Source organism: Trachurus trachurus (genome assembly GCF_905171665.1).
Source record: "Trachurus trachurus genome assembly, chromosome: 9".
NCBI classification, from domain to species: domain Eukaryota; kingdom Metazoa; phylum Chordata; class Actinopteri; order Carangiformes; family Carangidae; genus Trachurus; species Trachurus trachurus.
In genome coordinates, this window is record NC_139895.1 from 27,582,104 (window position 1) to 27,604,203 (window position 22,100).

The window sequence follows — 22,100 nt, forward strand, 5'->3', positions numbered from 1 at the left end:
AAAGAAACAGAAAAAGGTGTGTGTGGGCACATGTTATTCAGTTGACATGTCAACAAAGTGAGGACTGCATGCATTGAAAGTGGAGCCTTTGCTTTATTATTTTGAACTCATAGGCACCCAACGTAACTCAGTCTTGGAGCGTGAATCTGGTGGTTGTGGCCTGGGATGGTATCAAATTGTCCCAGTCCGCCCCTGGATAGTTGCCTGCTATTTGAGCTCATTTAATTACCATTGTCTAATTTATGAGTGGATGTGTTGTTCCCCTTTACCTCAGAATCCATCCTCACTGATCACACACGAGGCTTACTGTCATTTTTCATTAGATTTTATTGATCTGTGTAAACTCTCTGCAAAATCTTTACATGCACAGTTATTTGCAAACATACATAATTCCAGTGCATGCACTATCTATTTACAGATACAGAGATAAACCAAGAAACATTCCACTGAAAGGGCAGAATCAAGTAGAAGACAGCTATAGGTTTAGCTTAGAGAGAAGCCTGTGTGTTTTTTAAAAATAATATATATCTATATTGGTTATAATTTATGTTGATCATCATGTGATGATCACTGTAGCTGAAGTAGCACAATGTAGGACAGCCTGTAAAGCTGTAATGACGGTTGTCTCGATCCCTGCCACAGGGGGGCAGAGTAGTTTTACAGAGGAAACAGGACTCTGGAGGGATTTGAGTGTATGAATGTACAGAGGGCTTCCTTCAAATAATGAGAACAATCTCAGTGTCTGCTACTGATAGAGTTGGATTAGGTCTTGTTCTTTGTTTATGTGCTCAGTTTATCATAAATTTATCTTGTGAATGCTATCAGACCATCTTATTCAGATTACACCGATCATAGTCATCATAGTCATGCAGCATATGGCCTCTTGTGTTTAAAGTATCAACAGGAATGTTATGGGGAAGAAGTGTAAACATTAATGGACTTACAATAGCATTAATTTCTTACAAAGTATATATATCTTGAACCACAAGACATTTCATGCATAGGTTTTTTTGTTTTCATCTTTGCTTTGACATTGGAATAACTTGCAAACAGCTGTATAAATTGAGGTCATTCCACTTTGTAAGGTGTGCTTTCCTTGGTTTGCTGTGATTAGTGAACAAACACACACTAAAGCTTTGAATGACTGGGACGCGGCAGTGGGGAAAGCGCCCTGCTTTGTGCAAAGGGTGCGTTGATGTAAAAGCGGGCCACCACTGCCCCAGGCACACTAGAGTCACGAGCACAGTGCATGCAGGTAAAGCTGCACATACTTATGACATAACCTGTTCCGCCATCTCTCACTTTGAAGCAGAGCAGCCAAATTTGTTACGGAAAACCTGTAAGAAACATCACTGTGTGTGCATTCAGTGTAAACACTGCAGTAGAAAACCTCTGAGGTGTCAGAGTGAACCGCGAGCTTCAGAAGAGAACAGGTAGCAGGTAGGAGAACCCTTTCTTCCCACCAAATCTAACCACAACTAAGAAATAAACATGAAAAATAAACACTGTTGGTCACGTTTCACCTCCTCTAATCAAGCAGATAATACTTCCCACCAACTCAAAATTCACAGCTTGAATAACCATACATAAAAACTCCTAATGTTCAACTAGTGTGCTATAATTTCCAATAACAAATTAACAGCAACTGATGAAAGGTTCATTTTAGCTCATGGTCCACTGACTTATGAATCATCTGTCTATCAGATGTCTATCCTAACCTGAGCAATGTATCAGTATGTAAACATTTCTTCATGGAAATATACACTATGTGCAGGCCAGTGGGCACAGTTGAAATATCTTAAGGTGCAGCTGCGTCTTTTCTTATGTCAGTGGCTCGGCATGCTCAAACAGTTCAAGTGTCACAATACGCATGTTTTAATCACAAGAAAAATCAAAATTGATAACCCTGACAATCTAATGAGTTTCAGGCATGAAGCATTTATGAGCCTGACAATCGCTTTTGACCTCAGACACCATATCATATTGCTTTTCTTGTCCTGTGCCAGTGCAATTCAAACTTTATTTCCTTTAGCGGAGAATGTGTCAAGTTCAGCACACTATTAGCCTATAACATCACTGACAGGCATGATGGTCTTTATGCAGCTGTTCGTCGACAGATGTCTTGGTTACATTTAATGAAATCTCTAATTCATTTATGCCATGATTTTGTCCCAGAGGCAGATTAAGTATCAGCACAGGCAGAGAAATTGTTAATAAGAAGACAGGAAAGAAGAGTATATACTACATCAGGGGTAAAGGATCAATGCGAGCAGTGCCTGTGTGATGGTCAGGTAGCGAGAGAATAGATAAACACAACAAAATGAGTGGGGGGAAAACAAGTGCTCTCAGAGGTGAATGCAAACCAAGTAAGGGAGGATAGCTCATGCTGCACTGGGGTGAAAGAGTGGTTAATCACTAGCGACGTGATTCTCATTCATCAAGGTATGCCAGCGCTCAATCCTCTTGTCCTTGTTCTTCAAACACTCGTACCAGTGCTTCAGCCTCTCTCCTTTGGCGGTGATTCCCAGCTGACACCCACCTGTCGGGGGGAGAAAGTGAGGTGTGAGAGGCAGCGAGGTGAGCGGGGGGAGGATTTCACATCGATTGCAGCAAAGCAGCGGCGATGATCAAATATTTACCAATGTAGTCGTTGGACTTCCCGATATCATAATCCCACACGGAGATATCTAAAGTCTTCTTGGCCAGTTCACTGTGTTTGATGTCATAGCTGAATTCCTGAAATTGAAAGCGGGACATTTAGGCTACTCATGAATTCCAAATTTTTTCAATACCTGAGTCAGAGAAAATATAAAAATACAGAAGTTGGATAAAAAGCTAGTTGCCTTTCACTGTGAACGCTCTTACAAACCTCATTAAACTCTGGGTTTAAAGTCCTCTTTTTGATTTGTGTTTTGCACTTGGCCTTCTTCCCCATGTCAGGTTTTAGACATCTGTAAATTAGACAGACATATGAAATTTCATTTATGTCACATCAAGAGTCAGAGACAGACAAGCTGAATGTACCTCCTCTACCTACATTTTGACATATGGGTCAGAGTAGCCATTAGCATCCATGGCAGCAAGGTGAACGCAGCGCACGACGCCCACAAGGAGGCGGTTCAGCTGGGTGCTGTACATGAGCCAGATCAGGATCCGACCACGCTCTTCCACTTCTCCGCCATCTTTCGCCGACTAAGAGAAGAGAGGTGGAAAAAGAGATATATAGCCGATTAGGATTCCTGATAAGCTTTTATGTCTACTTCTGTTGGAATCTGCCATGTTTAGACATGCTGGGAAATAAAAAAGGCATTGCCTCGTCTTCGTAGAGAGAGATGCCTCTGGCTCCTCCAGCTGTTGCAGTTCTCTTCGTCTGTGAAGCAGGGAACAAGATTACGCCCGGTCAATAAGAGATTCAGACAAGGAGAACAAAGCGCTGTTTGACTACAATTGAGTTTCACTCACAGGGACAACCCTCTCGAGACACACGTTAAAGTTTTTCTTCTGGTTCATCTTCAATTTCTTCAGCGCCACTCGGGTTTCCCCAATAAACTCATTGTGCCCGAACTTGTCTTCATCACAGACAGACAGCCTGTGGAAATCAAACGAGATGCTTAAATCTGCTCCAGCCTTAGACAAGTGGCCTAAAGGTGCATCTTTAGGAGAGGGAAACATGAATGAACGGTGCTACTGCTGCTGCAGCTGAGGGAGTGTCTGATGAAGGAGCATCCACCTGAGGGTCTTACGCTGCATGTCCTCATCCGTCAGGCCATGGTAGGTGAGCGTCTCACTCCACATAGGGTTGCGGGTGTTTCTCAAAGTCTTCGTGCGCAGCTTGTTTGACTGTTTGATGAAGGAAGGATCAGGACATAAGACGTCACAATATCTTTGGGTTATCTTGTGTTGCTTCCAACCAAAAAGTGTTTTTGCACCTCAGACCTACACTAAAGCACAATATACTCACACTCTACTCTACAAACAATGCTCCCTCACTTCAATTTTTACTTGAATGACTTAATTTCCAGACATCATCCGTCCGCCGATTTATAAGATTTTGTCAACTGGGTCCACAAGGTGTCAGGCTTGAGCTGCCAGAACGATCCCTCACCACCCAGTGGGGTCTAAAATCACCACCCTTCCTTTCTTGCTTAGCAGGCTATTAAGGTAAAACAATCTTTAAAAAGGAGTAAATGCTTAATATGGAAAAAAGTGTGTATTTTACCTTACTAGCTCCTGGCAGCAGATGGAGCTTGACATAAGGATCTGCCAGTCCATTTGAATCCATTGGCTTCAGTCCCTGAGGAGAAACAGCACGGTGTCCATCTCATCACCACAAACAGCACAGACCAATTAAGCTAAAGTGCCATTCAGGAGCTTTTTAACATAAACCACTTGATTGCAATTGTGCCGCTGTGTTGCAGAATGAGGACGACAGTGGTACCTTTGCCTTGAGGATGCTACAGTGGAGGCTGTTGCTTTCCTGTTCGTAGAGCAGGCTGAACTCTAGAGAGCCCAGAGTGGCTGAAAGAGACCCAGAGCAGTCGTCACATTAGACCACTGAGAGACAGCAGGTCTGCTCTTGAATAATTTAAAGTGTACATAGAAAGAGATAAAAGGGGATATAAAGGGAAGTACGCTCTTGTAATTAAACAACTCTCCATCTGTGAATAGAAGGGAGAACAAGTGCCAGCCCAGAGTGGTCAGAAAAGACAGATCAAAAAGTAACAAGTGATTTCTTCACCTTCATTCATGAAACATTCACAGCCTTCTTCAGTAAACCTAAACCTAACATTAAGTAAATAACTGAAAAATCTTATTACACATCAGGGTTATGTGATATAAAAGAAACCACATAAATACTCAAATCTCAAAGGGAGGCTTTCAGAAAATAAGGATCTGGGTTATAAAAAAAAAAAAATGCTGAAGTGCTGCCCACACAGTTTTGAAGGAGTTTCATTGCCAAGCATAGCTGTTGGGGGACAAAATAATCAAATGTCATTTGTTAATTTATTTCTTATATAACTGTTAAACTTGTCTGGGCTGAGATTCACTAAGAAAATCACACAGGTTATAACCAGCTGAGCTCCTGTAACCAGTCAGCACCACTGGCCTTTGCTGTTCCCATCATCTTAACTCCAACAGCCACATGAAAACCAGTGCTATTTCTGCCATTTTCCCCTCCCAGCACAGGGGACTGGATCGAACACATGGGGAATCTATATCCTGTCAGCCCCGGTGTATGGCAAATTATTTGTACAGCTCCATATTCCCAGACCTCAATAAAACAAATTAATGCCCAGTCCCCCAGAGAATGAATGCAGGCCGCTTGATGCTGCAGGCGCAAGGCATGAATGACATGGCACCATTCTCACCATGGGATATGGGATACACGAAAGAAAGAAGAAAAAAACCGATTACATAGCTTATACATCACTATTGATTTAGCGAATCATGTCCTGATACACATCTTCCTCTGCTTTAGTTCCTTAGACATCGATTTTCATGCTTCAGTAACATATGGTGTTTATCATTTATCATTTTCTACCCTGCTCAATAGATACTGCCAGAACCATTTTTGCTGTTTGTCGTGACTATTGAGCAATTTATAGATATGAATTGTTTCCAGACAGAAGTCAAGCATCAACACTTGGATTCCCTAAGGGGAACAGAAATGCTGCCAAACGAAGGTCATCAGGGCCCAATACGAGGCTATATTACAATATGTTTGGCTCTATTGACAAAAGAAACACACACCCCATCTGCTTCTATTTACCTGAAACGAGCAGGAAGAAATCATCAATGTCAAGCTGAACATGAGGTGAAATGAAACTAGACACATCAGCCACACTACTCCATGAGAAGCGTGAGCAGATGGTGCACTCACTGGCTTCATCAGAGTCATAGTCGTTGGCCTCCTCCTCCTCCTCGGCTGGGGGAGGCTGCTGTCGGGCGGGAACAGCGGCGTGGGCTGCGGGCTGCCTCCTGTCCTCTCTCATTGCAGGAGGCGCTCTCTGCTCTGGAGGAGCTGCACCGGAGGAGTAAGCACCTCCATCTGGACCTACAACCACAATGGATCACATGAGACTGACTGCACCAAACGACCCCCCCACTGGGGAGCCAGTATTTGGCCAATGCTTGAGGCTTGACAGAGATTGTTTCCTAGCTGTCTCTCACCCTGCTGGGCCATGCTGACTGATGCGGCAGGCTGCGGCCTGGAGCTCTGGACGGGAACCATCTTCTTCATCACCACTGGGCTGCCCTCTTGAGGACCAGCCCCACCCGTGGCCATGCTCACGGCTGATGGTTTAGGGGCCACAGGTGGATAACCAGCACGGCCCTGCGGCTCTGGTCCTAAAAATAAAATGTGAATAGCGTAATACAGTAAACACGCAGACATACGCTATACATTAGGGAGACACGCATAATCACACCACTCCAGGCCCCTACTGCAGTGGAATCTGTAATACTCCCTAGTCCCTCTGCATACTTTTGATGTTGCAGCTTTTTCGTTGCAAAGGCATTGACCTACATACATTACAACAAGCTGTGTCGGCCGACTATCGACTACTGTACATGCAGCAGCCATATATTCCCTGTCTGCTCGAACTACCCCTCTGTTTTATGGGCAAATCGCATTGCGCAGGTAATCACGCTGAAAGTGCAAAATGATACAATGTGACCCATCATGCCAGCACCACCTGGAGGCTCATCGCATGTCACAGCGTGCACCTTCCGACAGCTTAATTGAGCTCTTCACCCCCCTCCACTGCAACAGTGGGCGGTAGCTTACTGCCAAATTTGGGAAGCTGATAAAAGGTTTGATGCTTGGGAAAAGAGCAATGAGAGGCGGGATTGCCAAAAGACTTGTGTACAGATGCCGAACTAATGAGACTGAAGAGGTGGCCCGTTGGAAAATAGTCAGACTGAAATTAAAAATATATATGCTGTATATCCCTGGTGTTTGAGTTGACACGCCTATTTTTATGGTCAAAATTGTAATTGTATATATCATAAAAGCATGATGGGACTTCCAAAATGCTGAATGTTGTAAAGACACATCGTTTGTAGTTTATACAGTATAGCGCTTTCTACTCAGGTTGTCAGATGTGAGTCTGCCAGGGGAAACGCCCACCCAAGGGCTTTCAGCTTAGATGCTATTTCCATAATATGTCCTAATCTGGTTTTATCCCCTTCTGAAAAGTATCCTGTTTTGAGGAATTTGCACACTCGCTGTAGTGTTTAGTTTATTTCCTTCCACAAAAAGTGAGTTGAATTAAATTTCCTGTTCAATATGAAATCACAACAGGCAGCACTGCTGAGAAATGGAAGTCTCAGATGCAGTTTGGGGTCGTTTGGTAGATCCCGTTGTAAAGATTTAGAGGTAGATATTAAAAACAGAAGCAGCAGCAGCCTGACTCCGACCTCAGAGAGACGCAACGCAAACCAGCTGACAATCTAAACAAGACAATCAACAATGGTGAAAAGCTCCTTCCAGTCACCTCATGAGAAAACTCACAATGGCTGAAAAAGAACCGCAGACAAAGGCTGGAGAGGGAAATCTTGGCTGTGTTTACCTGCTGGTTGTGGCTGGGTTACTGTGTCCCTGGGCCCAGAGGCTGGAGGCCCCTGGGGCTCCGCCGCCCCCTGGGCACCTGTCTCTTTAACTTTAGATAATGCCATGGGCTGCGGCAGGAAATGCTTGGGAAAACCTTTGAAGAACCATGCACCAGACCTCTTCCACACCTGAGAAAACAGAAAAAAAACAGATAGCGAGTTACAGTTTTTTCCAACAATTCAGTTCTGTTACGTGTTCACTGGTGTGAAGAGCTCACCTCTCGCTGCTCTCTGCAGATCTTGCAGAGCCACACGGCGCGTGGCCGACTGCTGCACTGTGTACCACACTTGGTACACATGTTCTGTACGACAGGAGAAAATAAAGACTTCTGCCATTTACAGTCTCATTACATATTGCGTGACCTATTGTGTTCTGTGTGAATTGCGGCGGTGGAGGACTGGTTAGTTTTCCCCTTGTAGTAATTGGCTGACTCGTTACCTACCTTTTTGCAGTCCTCACACACCACTGAGCTGACCCCAGGTGAGCCCAGCTGCTCCCCACACAGCAAACAGCGGGACAGTCCATCCCCACACACAGTCTTCTTCATGTCGTCCAGGCGGTTTATCAAGCGCCTGTAAGCATCACAGAGTGAAATCTGACTTAAAATGTCACTGCTGATTATACTAGGTCCAAATGTGTGCGTGTCATCAGTCTCAACAGGTCAACTTGTTTTCACATACGCATATCGTGGGAAACCTCTGCATGTTTCACAGTCTCTTACCCGATTCTCTCCTGCTCCATGGCCTCCATTTTCTCGGCGCGGGCGATCACATTGTTTATAATCTCTTTCTCTTCATCCGTCAGGTCTTGACCAGAACCAGAGCCTGGCTTCTTAGTCCAGTTGCCCCTGTCAATCAACAGAGTCTCCAGTTGAGATGACACTAACTTTGATTTTTCTCTCTGATGATATCAAATTGCACATTTGCATACACACTTAACATTCAGTGTTTGAACAAACAGAGCGAACGCAGTGAATGAATGAACTGAACATTCATCCACAGCGTCAGCATCATTACCCAGCTCTCTGAGGAGCTAAAGAGCAGAGACACACAATGAGGATGAGAGGTGGTGGAGTGGGAGTTGATCTACTTACTGCTCCTTTTCACTGTGTCACAGATCACACATCAGCGAGATGTTATAGGAGAAAGAAAGGAGGGCACAGTTAAGTGTCGATGTCGCCGCCACAAACGGTTGACACAACAAAAAACGCTCTGACAATCGTGCTTTACCTGGCGTGCATGTTCCTCTGCCTGTCGTTGGACATCCAGCGATCCGAGCTGCTGCTCATCACCGTGTCCGTCATGCTGCGCTATCGCAGTCTGCAGGTGGACAGAGAGAAAGACAGAGATTGATTCAGCCTGACACAGTCAAACCAACTTTAACTGATCGCATCTCTGGATTTAGAGCTCTTAAACACTGTTTTTATCAATTAAGTAATTGGGCTCAAGATTGTTGTCTCACATGTGATTTTACAGCTATCTTCTTTCCTTCTCTCATGGTTAAACAGTACCGATTTAACTGCCATGATGGACAGTGCTGACCTTGAATTGGCAAGTCACCAGATACATTTCCTTTACTTGCAAGTTGCGACATTGATGTAAAGCCAAATGAATGATGACCACCCATTGATGACCTCCGCAAGCCAAACAACTGATGCAAAAGAAGAAAAATCCATAATAGTTTCCGGAAAAATAATAATCACTGCCTCCCCTTCCCCTTCGTCCGTCCTATGAATTTACATGCCACGACTGAAATAGCAACAAAATATCAGTTACCAGTGGAAATGTAAGCACATTTCCTGGTGCCAGTTTTACAGCCGAATCAGTGCCATCTCCTCCTGGCAAGTCTGTTTCATCAAAATCTTTTCACAGACATATTTAACCAGTAGATGGACACAGGGAAAACATTTCCAAGATGTGACACACAAACCTGATGGACGTGGAACATATGAGCAGAAACTACACAGATGGCTCTTGCATGGATGGAGTTGTTTAGTGCACGTGAGGCAAAGGGGGTAAAACTGATGATAAAGTGAGACCTCCTGCACATTAGTGGCCACAGTGAATGAAGTTGGTTGGATTCATTTATATTTTTATGTGCCTTCTGAAATAAGGGCTCAGGAGATAAGGTTTCACAAATTGGGGGTGGTAAAGGCAATTATTTTAGCAGCTGTAAGTGAAACTGTGAGGAAACTGTGAGTCTACACATTTCAAAGCAGCAGATGGTTCCATATAGCAGGAGGGGGAGGTTAATTATTATATATGGGTGGAGTGTGCTTTTACTGACGGGAATGACTAAGAGTCTTTGTCTCCGACGTTTCCGATTGTTCACAGTGTGGTGGATGAAGCTGGAGTTTTTTATCCAAAGTGATCTTTGTGTATTTACAGTTCTCAACTATTTTTCCAGGGATGCTGGCTGGGCTGGGTGTGCTGTTGGGTTTGATAGGAGGCTGATGAACAGATGTGTAGGACGTTACCATCACTCCACGTGGTGAAACTGAGTCTGGTTTTTTTTTTTTTTTTTTTTTTTTTTTTGCAGGGCATTGTTGCTGAAGGGGAGTCTACAAAAGGCTGTGTCACCAGAGTGTTTTAAGTGCATGATGACGAGAGATAAGCTCTTGCAGTCGTTTGTGTACATGGTGTGAAAAACAGACTGACGACACATGCCAGTGTTAATGACGGCAGAGGGAAACAGTGAGCTGTCAGCTGTTACCAAAGCCCTGTCCATATGACACATCAGCAATGTAACTTAACCTCAGAGTGACATGGAAAAGATGATACAAAGATGTCAACAGGGATCGCTGAGGCGAGTGCCTATAGGCAAGACTGCTGTGTGTGTGTGTGTGTGTGTGTGTGTGTGTGTGTGTGTGTGTGTGTGTGTGTGTGTGTGTGTGTGTGTGTGTGTGTGTGTGTGTGTGTGTGTGCCTCTTTGCAACTGACTTAGAGCTGCTCCAAGTGTCTGCCAGACAATATATGGAGGGACACTCCAGCCAGATGCTGGGGGAATACAACAGCGTATGTCCTGAGGGGAAGTACCAGCATTCAGAGAGAAGCAGTGCGCTCTGAAAAGAAGCAACAAGAGGAACTAAAAGCCTCTGGAGCCTCAAATATGGAGAAATATGATGGTGCAGGATGAGGAAAGTGCAGGTACTGTGTTGAACAGATTGCGAGAGATACAGCAGGGAATGCATGATGATGATGCTAAAAGGAAAATCAATACGTTTCACTTGTCCAGCTCTTCACAGCGGTAAAAACCTCGCACTACGGAACCTTGGAGAAAGTTAAAGAGGGAGTGAAAAGGGAGGGGTGCGACTCGAGTCTGTCTCCTTCGTTCAGCTGCTCGTATAATGCTGCGTAACATCAGGGTGCATACCTTTTGAGCTCTAATCTGTTGCTGCACTGCCTGCAGGATTCACAGAATAACAACAAATTCGCTGAGCTATCAATAGCCACTCTGGGTGTGGGCTTCTCCCTCTGATGCTGCTGCTGCATCCAGCCAACGGGAGCAAAACAGTCTTCAGGGAGCTTTTGTCTTTGTTCCCACTTTTCAGCAGCGATCTGACGGCTCAGACGCTACTCCAGCTGTATAGTATATATATTGTTTACGCTGGGGCTCTCGAGCATGACCCTGCTTCTCTTGCCAAAATTAATTATCCCACTTTTGTCGAACAGGATTGTCCTGGAGAGGTGCATGGAGAGAGAGAGAGAGAGACAAATGGGAGGGGGCATACAGACTTGGGCTGGGTAATCACTGACTCAGACAAGTCAGAGCTCTCTGGTGCTGGGGAAAGATGTTACTGCATCACAGAAGTGCACTCTTTGCTGAGGTGACAATCCAATTAGCATTCAGGAGATAGTCTGAAGAATCACATCCACTTTTTTTCCTCATAAAAAGCTGTCAGCATAGGCTTTGATGCCTGAGACATAGAAAAGTGCTGCTTAGTTTTAATCTACCGCACAGCCGGAGAGGGTGTTCATGTCAAAGGGCTTTAAATGTCCAGATTCAAATATGTAAAGGCCAATTATAAGGGACTGTCTTGTGAAAAATGTCATATTGATCCTCGTTATTCTGCCGTTATGTCACCAGTGACCCTCAGACTGTCATCCCCTGTGCTGTTGATCTGCGTCATCGGCGACTTTGTGTAACAGTCATCTTGTGCGTGTTTTCCTCCCATGTGAGATGATTCAGTCAGGTGGTGGGTTTTTCTCTGGAGAGGAGCTGATATTTTCAGTTTTCTTCTCCTTTCTTTTTATTCTTTACAAAAGGCCAACAAAGTGACGTGCTGCTCTGCAAAGTGGTCCCCAGCAACCGCACAAACACACCAGGCATGACTTGTAACAGATCATGTGTAATATGACAACAGGAAACACCAGAGGGAGAGCATTTCTCAAGAAAAGTCATCTGCTTGATCGTTGTAAGTCATCCACCCAGAAGGATCTCCCCCGTACAGAATTCCATATGGGGGTGGTGAGGACCAATTTAGAAACCTGTGTCTCCTCCTCGGGGGCCAGAGAAGATATAGTCAATACAAATCTGCATCTACAGTATGCATCCTCAGGGATGTATCTATGCACAACTCCCTGAGCGAACCCTACACATTTTCCATCCATTTTTAGAAACACAGACCTGCATTCTCCTTGGATACTTGAAGCGTGTGTAACTAGCTTCAGGTTTTATCAGGCTCCTTCACAGATTAATGCTGTTATGTGACTCTCATTAACAGGTGTATGACTCATTACTGTCTGTCAAACACATGACTGGAGGAAACACTCACCGCCAGCGCCTTGTTATGGCTGACAGTTGATGTTCTTTCATTTGGTACTTGCTTGTGAAGACGAGAAGTGAAGGAAGCAAGCAGAGCGACCACAAGTCAGCGGGGCATTGATGGATTGATCCAACAGGGATGATTATGGATACAGCACTCAAGAGGGGATGGGGACAGTGGGTAGAAGGTCATCTCCCTTGTACTGAGATCAGCAAAACAAAGGCTCTACACCAGTGTTTTCATATCATGATCTAGCAATTAATCCTGTTGCTGATTCACAGAAAATAATCAATCCCATGTTAAGTGATTTATTTAAGAGGAATGCCAAACATTAAGCTGCTGTCATGTCGTGTATGGATGTGCTGAGTTTCCCTTCTTTGGTGTCACCCTATGAGTATATATTGATTATATATTGAATATATTTTGGCTCTGAGATCTGCAAACTATGTCACTATGGGGCCTGGAAACCTGTGCCAGGCATTTTTCACAGTGTTCTCTGTGACATTATATGGACTAAATGATCAATCAAGTCATTGATAGACAGTGACATTGATGTTAAAGTAATGAAAATAATTAGACTAAATGCAGCTCTGAATTTTTATTGTATTCAACAGTAAAACAAGTCTTTTACGGCTGGTTCACGACACTAATGGACAGGAAAAACAGTTTTACATGTGAAGTGAACAAACCAGAAAGCCACAAAGGTAGACTGGCCTATATAGACTCAGCCCAGTGGAAGCTGATATGTGTCAAATTGTCAACAGGAAGCACCAAACCAAAGCAGTTTCGTATCTTAAGGTTGTAGTTCTGAACCATATTGGCCCAATGCATTAGCCTCTGGTTGCAGTTATACATATGATACAGGAACATCAAAGGATTGTGGTCAGTGTAACAGCAATATTAATGTATTTTGGCCACTCCAAAGTGCTTGCCACATGTTCAAAATGTGAAAAACACTTTTCATAGTCTTTTAAATTAAACAAAAGGAGGGTCTAAATGTTTTTACCCACATCAAATTAAGTGCTTCTTGAGGTAACACCCTAATCAGCCACTTTACTTCCTGCTTGAGCCTTTACCTTTTTCTCCTCCTAGTTTTTCCCTCTCCAGCTCATGTGGTCTTAACTGCCCCATTTCTTTTGCCTCGATCTCTGACTCAAGTTTCAACTGCAGCTTTAACTCTAGCTCTCTCAACCCTGGAGCTTTATCCTCAGCTACTTCCTGCTCTCTCTGCCACAACCTGGTCTGCTTCATGCATCAGTCTCCTCATTTGGCAGTTCAACCTTTACGCACATTACAATATGCCCTGATGATCAATCAAACCACAGTTCTTCTATTCTTAAATTGCCCTGAACACCAGTACCATAGTGGTCAGCTACAAAGCCAAGATCTAAGCACTGCAGAAGAGTTGCTTAGCGTCATGGGGCTCTCACAAAGCTCTCCAGTTCAAAAGCAATGATGGCAGCACAAAAACAAATACTTTGATAGGAGCATACACACTGAAGTTACACTTCCTAACCTGCTAACCAAAAAATGCCCTGCATCCCCAGGTAGAAGAAACAGACTAAATGTCCCACTTACTCTGAGCTTGCACAAAGGGGAAAAAGAGAGCTGTGCTAATAATGCACAAACAAATTACAGCTCACAAGCAAACAAGCACTCAAAACTGTCCCTTGAGCTAAAGTTTCCTTAGCATGGGTGCGCACAATAGCCTACACAAAGGCTACCAAGTCTCCGACAATACAAGGGTGAAACAAATTAGACAGCTTTAAAAATGAGTGCTCAACACTAAACCCCCCAAACTACAGCTCATTCACACACAAAGCTGGCCTCACAGGTCATCATGGGCATGCAGCCACATCTTACTCTTAAGATTTGATAAAACTGTTAAAATGTCTAACCGGGCTATGCTAGAACTAACCCAGTTCCCTGTCTAACTCTGGGTTATTCAACTAGGCTACTTATTTTGACCTCATTAACTAGAAACTAAAGGACTGGATTTCATACCCCAGAGGAGCGCCCATTATTATATAATATATAATTATATAATATTTAAGTAAATTAACCAGATACTTTTAAGGTACTATATGGCATGTATATAGTCAGCCCACAGATTTAACCCTATCAGAGCAGGTAACTGTCAAATAGTCAACAGGAAGCACCAAACCAAAACAGGACAACACCTGCTATGTGCCCTATTTGTAGATGTATTGAATATAGTCATGTTGAAACACTACATGATGCTTTACTTAAATTCCAGGGCAACAATTCCCTCGCCATCTTCCAGGAAGGACATTTCTAAAATGGGTTAATGAGAATTGGAGATCAATGAATGCACAATTGGTTTCACTCTAATTTATCCTTTCATTAGGTTTCCATTCGTATTTTGTTGCCTCGGGCTAAACCTTACTTAGGCATAATGGAGGTCGTCTTGAAACTCTGCTGTTGCCAGCACACAATCGTTCACCGACCCGAACCAGTGGCCACTGCAGAGTCCCTGTGGACTCAGATCAGCAGTTTCTTCCACACCATTTTTTCAAGGTGCTAATGCTAAGTAGATGTCACACTTGGTATTCATATCAGAACACCAAAAGTGATTTAATAATCCTGGTAAAACCATACACATTTTTGTCAGGTAGCTGTAACCATTAATGTTTCATCAGCTGTAACATGCCGTGCTTTTTCCTGTCAAAGACCCAATAATCCTACAGCCCATACACACACTCTCTCCCTGTGCTGTGAAAAATAGCTCAGCTGTAACATTTTTTAAACTTTGCCATTACTAAGCTCATACTGCCGTGTGGATTTCCATTCATAATTTATTATGTTGTGAAACTATGAACAGCGTAGTTACACCAAGCAGCACTAAAAGGATTCATCTACCCAAGAATAATCATTGTGAAAAATAGATATTTGGCATAATGGTAATGTGTGGCTGTGTCTTCTACTCTTGTTTACCATACTGCCAACATGTTGTTGTTGTTGAAATTATGAAATATAATATACAAACACCCAACAGTGCATACACTGTATACATTTTACATTATAGAAACCAAATCTCAATCTAAATAAAATGAGAGGATAAAAATAAAATGTTTTGTTTCATTCTAATATTTCCTCCGCTACCATCTGGCCTGGCAGTAACTCAGATTTTCTTATGTATTATAAAACAGGACACAGCCTGAGATCCTTAGACAGGAGAGTCTTGGCTGGTCTACAGTTTTGACTCAAGTCCTGTGGTGATCTGGAACATCATGCCTGAGGAGGGAAGACTGAAAAAGTCAATTTCTTTTTCATTTTAATCTCCTCCTCGTTCACATCTATAAATACGGAGCCAATCAGGAGTCCAATTTTCCAATATGAAGCAGAGGACAGAGGGAAGGCAATTTTCAGATCAGATTCAATCACGCTATCTCCATTTAGACCTCAATGCCTCAACGATAATTATAAGCACAGAGCTTGTATGATTGAATAAAGAGATGACATTAGGAAAATGACTGTAAATCCCATTAACGACTATTGCTGTGTTATTGTTGAATTATGAGTCATCCACAGGCCTTCAATACAATGTTCTCAAAAACATGAGCAAGTTGACAATACCTTGACTCACACGTAGGCTACATGTCATCAGAAAGTACAACCTGCTTCTCCTCCACACACACATGTGGGCTGGTGATGCTCATGTCAAAGACATTCAAGGTCTGTGCAGACTGTTTTCAAGGACAGCAAACTTTCCAACATCAAAACTGATACTGACAAGGCCACATGAACAAGTTGTACACTTAGTAGCCTACACTAGGACACCCTTCTAAAGGGGTTGTGAGTGGAAATCGACTTTGTTCCAGCAGTAAAAACTCATTAACAAGCACCATCTGTCTGCCGGTCAGTCTACTCCTTTGGTCGAGACCAAAATGTCTCAGCGTCTATTAGGCAGATTATCACAAGCAGACATTCGTTTTCTCAAGAGGATGAAATCGGCAACAGATCTCCTAACTTTGGGTTGGCACTCTCGCCTTCCAGCTTCCGCCTCCTCATCTGGGTTTGATTCCTGGACCTGGGGACCCTTTCTGGGTGGAGTTTGCATGTTCTCCCTGTTTCTGCGTGGGTTCTCTCCAGGTTCTGCAGCTTAGTTAAAAAACATGAACGACTCTAAATTAACCATATATTTTTAATTTGAGTGCGCGTTGTTCAATCAGCCTTGTGATAGATTGGTGACCTGTCCGGTGTGTGCTCCACCCTCACCCTTTGTCGGCTGGCATTGACTCCAGTCCCCCCTGACCCTGCACAGAGGATGGATGGACAGACCAGCTTAATTTTTATATAGCGATACCCTGGTTTTAGACCAAAAACTAACGCCACTACAATCAGCCTCAGCAAGTGCGAATTAACGAATGCTAGGATGTTAAAACACTGAAATTAGATGGTGAACATGTCACATTTCATACCAGCTAATCACCATGTTAGCATTATCACAATGAGCATGTTAGCATTCAGTTAAATTAACACTTAGCTCAATGGTTAAAAAAAAAAAAAAATCTTGAACAGGGCTGTTGCTAGGAATTCTGGGCCCCCTGAAAGAATACTAAAGCGAGCCCCTGCCCCCTGACTTTTCCACTTTTTTTTCTTAGACTACGTACGTATTATCATTTTTTATCTAGCCTACTTTGTTTTGATGCTAATGCAGCATTGTATTAGTCAGGGTCTTATGCAGAATAATTCAGTCAAACAAAGATTAGACTACTGGGGCCCCTAGAATTATCATCACCTTGCTCCCCTATACAAGCTGCTGATCTGCTAAAACAGGAAGAAATCAGGATGGGTGATTGGATGTTAAAGAATTAATTTACATTCCTCTGTCTCTGCGTATTGATCGTTGGATCTGATAGACTAACTCTTCACAGTCAGCTGCTGATGTCCAATGCTCACACAGCAGGCCTGCAGGGTGAGTGTGGAGACGGGGTAGGAAGGACCAAAAAACACAAGGTATCCACCCACTCCCTAGTTGCGTGGCGTCCAACTCCATCCATCCCCCATAGAGGACTGTGAGATGCCAACACACTGAGAGGCCTGGGCGAGATTGTAAAGCGCTGCACCAAGAAGCCCTCCACTGCAGGAGGAAAACATCACTCAGCATTTTTTAATTATTTACAACTCCCACCCCCATTGCCTTACACCCTTTAAGGAATTAGTGCACACTGTGTGTACTCGTATATTTAACAGACATTATGCACAGAACGGGATAAGGGAAGAAATAGATGACATAGGGCCGGACAGATTGAAAAATGATTGAGCTCTATTTTTGGAAACAGTGCTGATGTTTGTTGGTCTTTTAGGTGCGTGGCATTGACAGATTCGACATGTTTTCACTCAGACAGTGGCGTTGACAGGGACCATCTGTGGAGCCATCTGTGAAGACTCTTCACCTCTCAAATGTGAGAGTGTGTTCCACCATTTCAAACACACTCAGCTACATCCTCTAGGCAGGCATGGCTCCAGGTCCCGCATCGCTGGAGAACAAACAGGAAAGACCATCCAGTGACCGACAAGCTACCATGCTGTTTTCCTGCCATCTCTGTTGGCGCAGTCCAACAGACCTAAAGAGGTTGGGCAGGCAGGCGCAGTGTTCATTCTTAAATTTAACACAACACCTTGCACTGAATGAGCAGGGGGTATCTTATATGTCACATTTCTAGTAAATAGAGAAAAATCTCTGCTGACCCACATGCTGTCCTTCAGTGTTTTTGTCCAAGCCTTATTATAGAACTACAAAAGTAAACAGCTATTGGACACGGAGCACTCAATTAACTGCACTCCAGCAAGAGCCTGCAGTAAGTCTCACATTTGCTAAGCTGGCGGTGATTCATCCTTGTATGTCCCAGAGGTAAGAGGTGGGACTTTGAGAACTGGCTGCTGATGCACTGGCCAGTCATGCTCCTTCACTTTCCTCCCATCTTATCTCCAGGAAACAAGTGCTAGCAGACAGGGCCATTAAATCAGCGCAATAAAGGTCTATTGAAAAAAAACAACAACAACACTGTGCATCTATTTCCTACTAACCAGACGTAACCTACAGCTGCTGGTCTGTTGAGATAAACTACATGCTTTCCAACATATAAAGAAACAAGATCTACCAGTTCCTCAGTGTGATGATTCTTTTGCTCCGCTTTGAGGCTCTGGCACCGTTCAGCAGCCGGATATCTGACCCTCCCTTTTGTCCCCCCAGCAAACCAGCAGGTACAACACCCCGGGGTGTTTTTAGCTGATCTCTTTTTGGCGAACGAGAATGTGGTCTAGTGTGGAAACACTGCAACATGAAAAATTAGCTTGGCCTAACCATGGAGACAAAAACCCCTGTTGGGAAGCTTGGCTATGTGACTGGAAAAGCAAAGTTTGTTTATTCGGACGTCATTCTGAGCCTCTGGGACAAGAGCATTACTGCAGCCACAGCATTATGCACACAAGTGATTATGATCATTTAAATGTAAGTGTCGGAAACTGTGAGTAGTAGGTAAGAAATGTTGCATATAGATACTGGTGCGTACAGATTCAATCACAGTCTGCTTTGGATTTTTAACTCCTTGCTCTCCTGGGGGGACTTTGTTTAAAGACCATATTAATTACATCTGCCTTTTACAATGTGCCACAGCATTTAGGCAGATCTTATCGCATGTTTCACGTAGGCCAGTGAATCGATTCCCATCCACTGCTCTGATGAGGATTTGAAGATGAAGCCACTCCCTTCTGAAGCTGCAGCCACAAATGTGAGAACAACGTCTCTCCAACTACACATATGAATAAATGCGCTCAACAGCGGACCTCAGAGAAAAACAGATATTTAGAGCACAACATGTGATTTGGGCTCTAAGCTCCATATATGGATTGTGAAGAGCACAGACGAACATGGAGTCATGCACCTTTACCAACTGTGGCCATGGTAACGGCAAGATCAGAAGATGAGAATCAGAATGATTAAACGCATGTGTGTGTGTGTGTCCACCGGTCCGTGTGTTTGTAGTAGAATGTACCTGTGCCGAATTTCAAAGTCCATGCAGGAGAGCAAGTCGATACAGAAATAATAGTGTCAGTGGATCATCAAGAAACGTGGCAGCACTTTGTCAGAGATGAATCATCTGGCTTGGATGGTTCTTAACAGTCACAGTTGAAAAGACAGCATGGTTAGAGAGGAAGACAAGCTGAAGACACGGGATTATGGGAGCAGTCGCCTTGTATTCTTCAGCTTTAAATAATGCAGTTAGTGTGCAGAGCACTTACTTCATTCCTCCATCTTTTTTCACCTTTTCCCTAAACACCCATGTTTCCTAGTGCTCTGCATGCCTTGTTCTCTCTTGTTTGATCTTTCCTCTCTTGGCCAATTTCATTCTTCCTCTGCGCAGAAAATAGTGAGAGGCTGTCAAACAGACAGAGAAATACAGAGGGAGAGGTACCAGCTTAAACAAGGGTGTCGTCCAATCACTACTGTGGGTGCTCATGTGCGAGGAGGCAGCTGCAGATATCTCTCAGACTGTTCATTCAGTCTTTTCTCCCCTCCCCCATTTAATCCCCATGCTTCAGGTCTGTAGGAGGAGTTGGAGATGGTGGAACTGGGAGGCGGATTTCCAGCTTCTATTTTCTGTCCCACTCCTGTGCGAACACCAGCAGAAATTAAGTGGACAATGTCCAATAAGTCTGTTTACAACACACACAATTAATGTCCTGGTGTAACAACCCACCGGTGCAGGATGAGGTAACACTATACAACAAGTAGGTGGCTCAAACACCTGTCCTGTGGCACAGCTGGAGTTGAGCGCTGCCCTGCCCAGATCAGCATTTGAAGGCACCACTGATGTTTTTTCCTCCCAGTCTCCCAGTCTGCAGGCACATCAAGCCCCAGTGTGCGCTCCTAAAAAATCCTGCAGCAACGCCCAGGGACCGCAACCACACAGTCTCCCCCATGACTTACCAGGTCTGTTTTCTTATATCAGATCTGCAACAAGGAAGCACCGTGTTGCAGTAGTACAGCCAGTCACCACTCTTATTTTAATTTTTCTTGAAGGGGATCAAAACCAGCCAGGCCTACACAGGTGTTATATTTATCGTCCATTCATGAATGAACTGAGTACATAAGCATAACACCAAAACATGCCGTAGTAAATCAATGCAACAATTCAAAATAAGAGGCTCTATCAGTGCCTCTGCGTGAATGAGATGAACATCCTGCTGTCTGCTGCAGAGCAATGTTTCCAGTAGGACATGTCTTCTCTAAAACAAATGAATCAATCAAATATCCATTTATATGACTGGTGCCTCACATATATTAATTAGCAGCAGCTCCATGCATACTGAGTGCATTGCATACATTCACAAAAGCATTAATTCCTCCCTTCCCTTTCAAATGACTCAGTGGGAAACATGCTCATAAACATAATGAAAATGTGTTTCATCCCAATTAATAAATACAAGCAATGCAATATGTTCCCTCGTAAGAGATTTCCTCTAGTTGCTCTATCTTGTGAATGAAATGCTGCATTCATTCAACTTGTAAATGAGAAATACTAATGCTCTGAGTCACTGGGCTAACGCACAAACCTCACAGTAATTTTCGGTTGAGGATGCAATGTTTGAAGATCCTTCGAAGGAGATCGTAAAAAAAGAAGAAAAAAAGAAAAAGAACCTACCTGAGAATGCAGCTCCGTCTCTCTTCCTCCTCTCTCAGGGAGCTGTCAGGGAATGATGCGGACTAAATTTCTGTGCAGCGCTTAGATCCGACCACAGAGTCAGTCATTGCGCATGGTGCCTGTCACCAAAACCCGTGTTTTATTTATTTATTTATTTTTTTCCTTCTTTTGCGTGGAGGAGTAGTCTGTTGGCTGGAGGCACGGCGGATCTCCACAGTGCGTGGGAACTGGTCTTCTTCTCTCCTGCGTGGAGAGGATGGAAAGCCCTTGATACCCTGGGAAGGAAACCCCTGGATCTGAAGTGATAACACTGATGCTTAAGTGGACAGTCATCACCTGATCAGATTGTCTCTGTAGAGGCGCATAGTGGCTAAATTTGTCTCATCGCCCATCCAACTCCATTGAGAAGTCACTCACAGGTTTATAAGATAATGGGTTGACTGTGGTGGTTCATAGTATTTTTAATTGATGGCATGCTTCAACATAGCCCATAGCCTATAGTCTATACATTAGCCTATACAAGGTAGCCTATGGCTGTTGGAAGTTGTTATTTGACTGAAAAGGGTGATAATCGAATTGAGCTATAGGCTACAAATTCTATATGAAGAGCCGTTTACTTTTTTATTTTGTGTGTTTTTTAAATTTATTTAGGCTATTTAATCTTGCACAATTATTGACCACCAGACAATTGACAGAAAACACATGTGGTATCCTTAATTGGATTAGCTTCATGTTTCCTGATGATAAACTTTGCAGATACCTTCTTTCCAGTCATATGAGTTGAGTAAATATATTGTTTTGCAGAAACAAATTTAATCCAGAAGAAACAACCACTGAAATCCACGACGCCAGGGCATGCCTCCAGTTATGCTTTTACTGTGGAGGCATTGCGCCATCTAACGGCTCAAGTATTAATTGCACCAGGGAAAGGATGGAAATCGCCAATTTTCGGTTATTATATGATACGTTTTGTGTGTAATAAGAGCGGGGTCGGTATAAGACGATGCAAAAACACAATCGCAGTGAAAATAACTTTGATTCACCCCATATT

The 22,100-nt window shown here is 43.5% G+C and overlaps 1 protein-coding gene across 1 annotated transcript; it reads right to left on the bottom strand.

The window, feature by feature from the left end:
- Window positions 1–2,408: 2,408 nt before the first annotated feature.
- LOC310990868 (rabphilin-3A-like) lies at window positions 2,409–21,272 on the bottom strand (the record flags this gene model as incomplete). The annotated part of the gene is made up of 18 exons (XM_083978399.1): window positions 21,050–21,272; window positions 8,842–8,931; window positions 8,706–8,717; window positions 8,334–8,459; window positions 8,055–8,184; window positions 7,830–7,913; window positions 7,572–7,740; window positions 6,172–6,348; window positions 5,882–6,055; window positions 4,439–4,518; window positions 4,220–4,294; window positions 3,731–3,840; window positions 3,463–3,589; window positions 3,314–3,370; window positions 3,038–3,192; window positions 2,870–2,951; window positions 2,640–2,736; window positions 2,409–2,539 (listed from the first exon to the last, which is right to left on the bottom strand). The coding sequence occupies exons 2-18, from the start codon at window positions 8,913–8,915 to the stop codon at window positions 2,409–2,411; spliced, it is 1,860 nt and encodes a 619-aa protein (XP_083834525.1). The 5' UTR covers window positions 8,916–8,931; window positions 21,050–21,272.
- Between the last annotated feature and the right edge of the window lie 828 nt (window positions 21,273–22,100).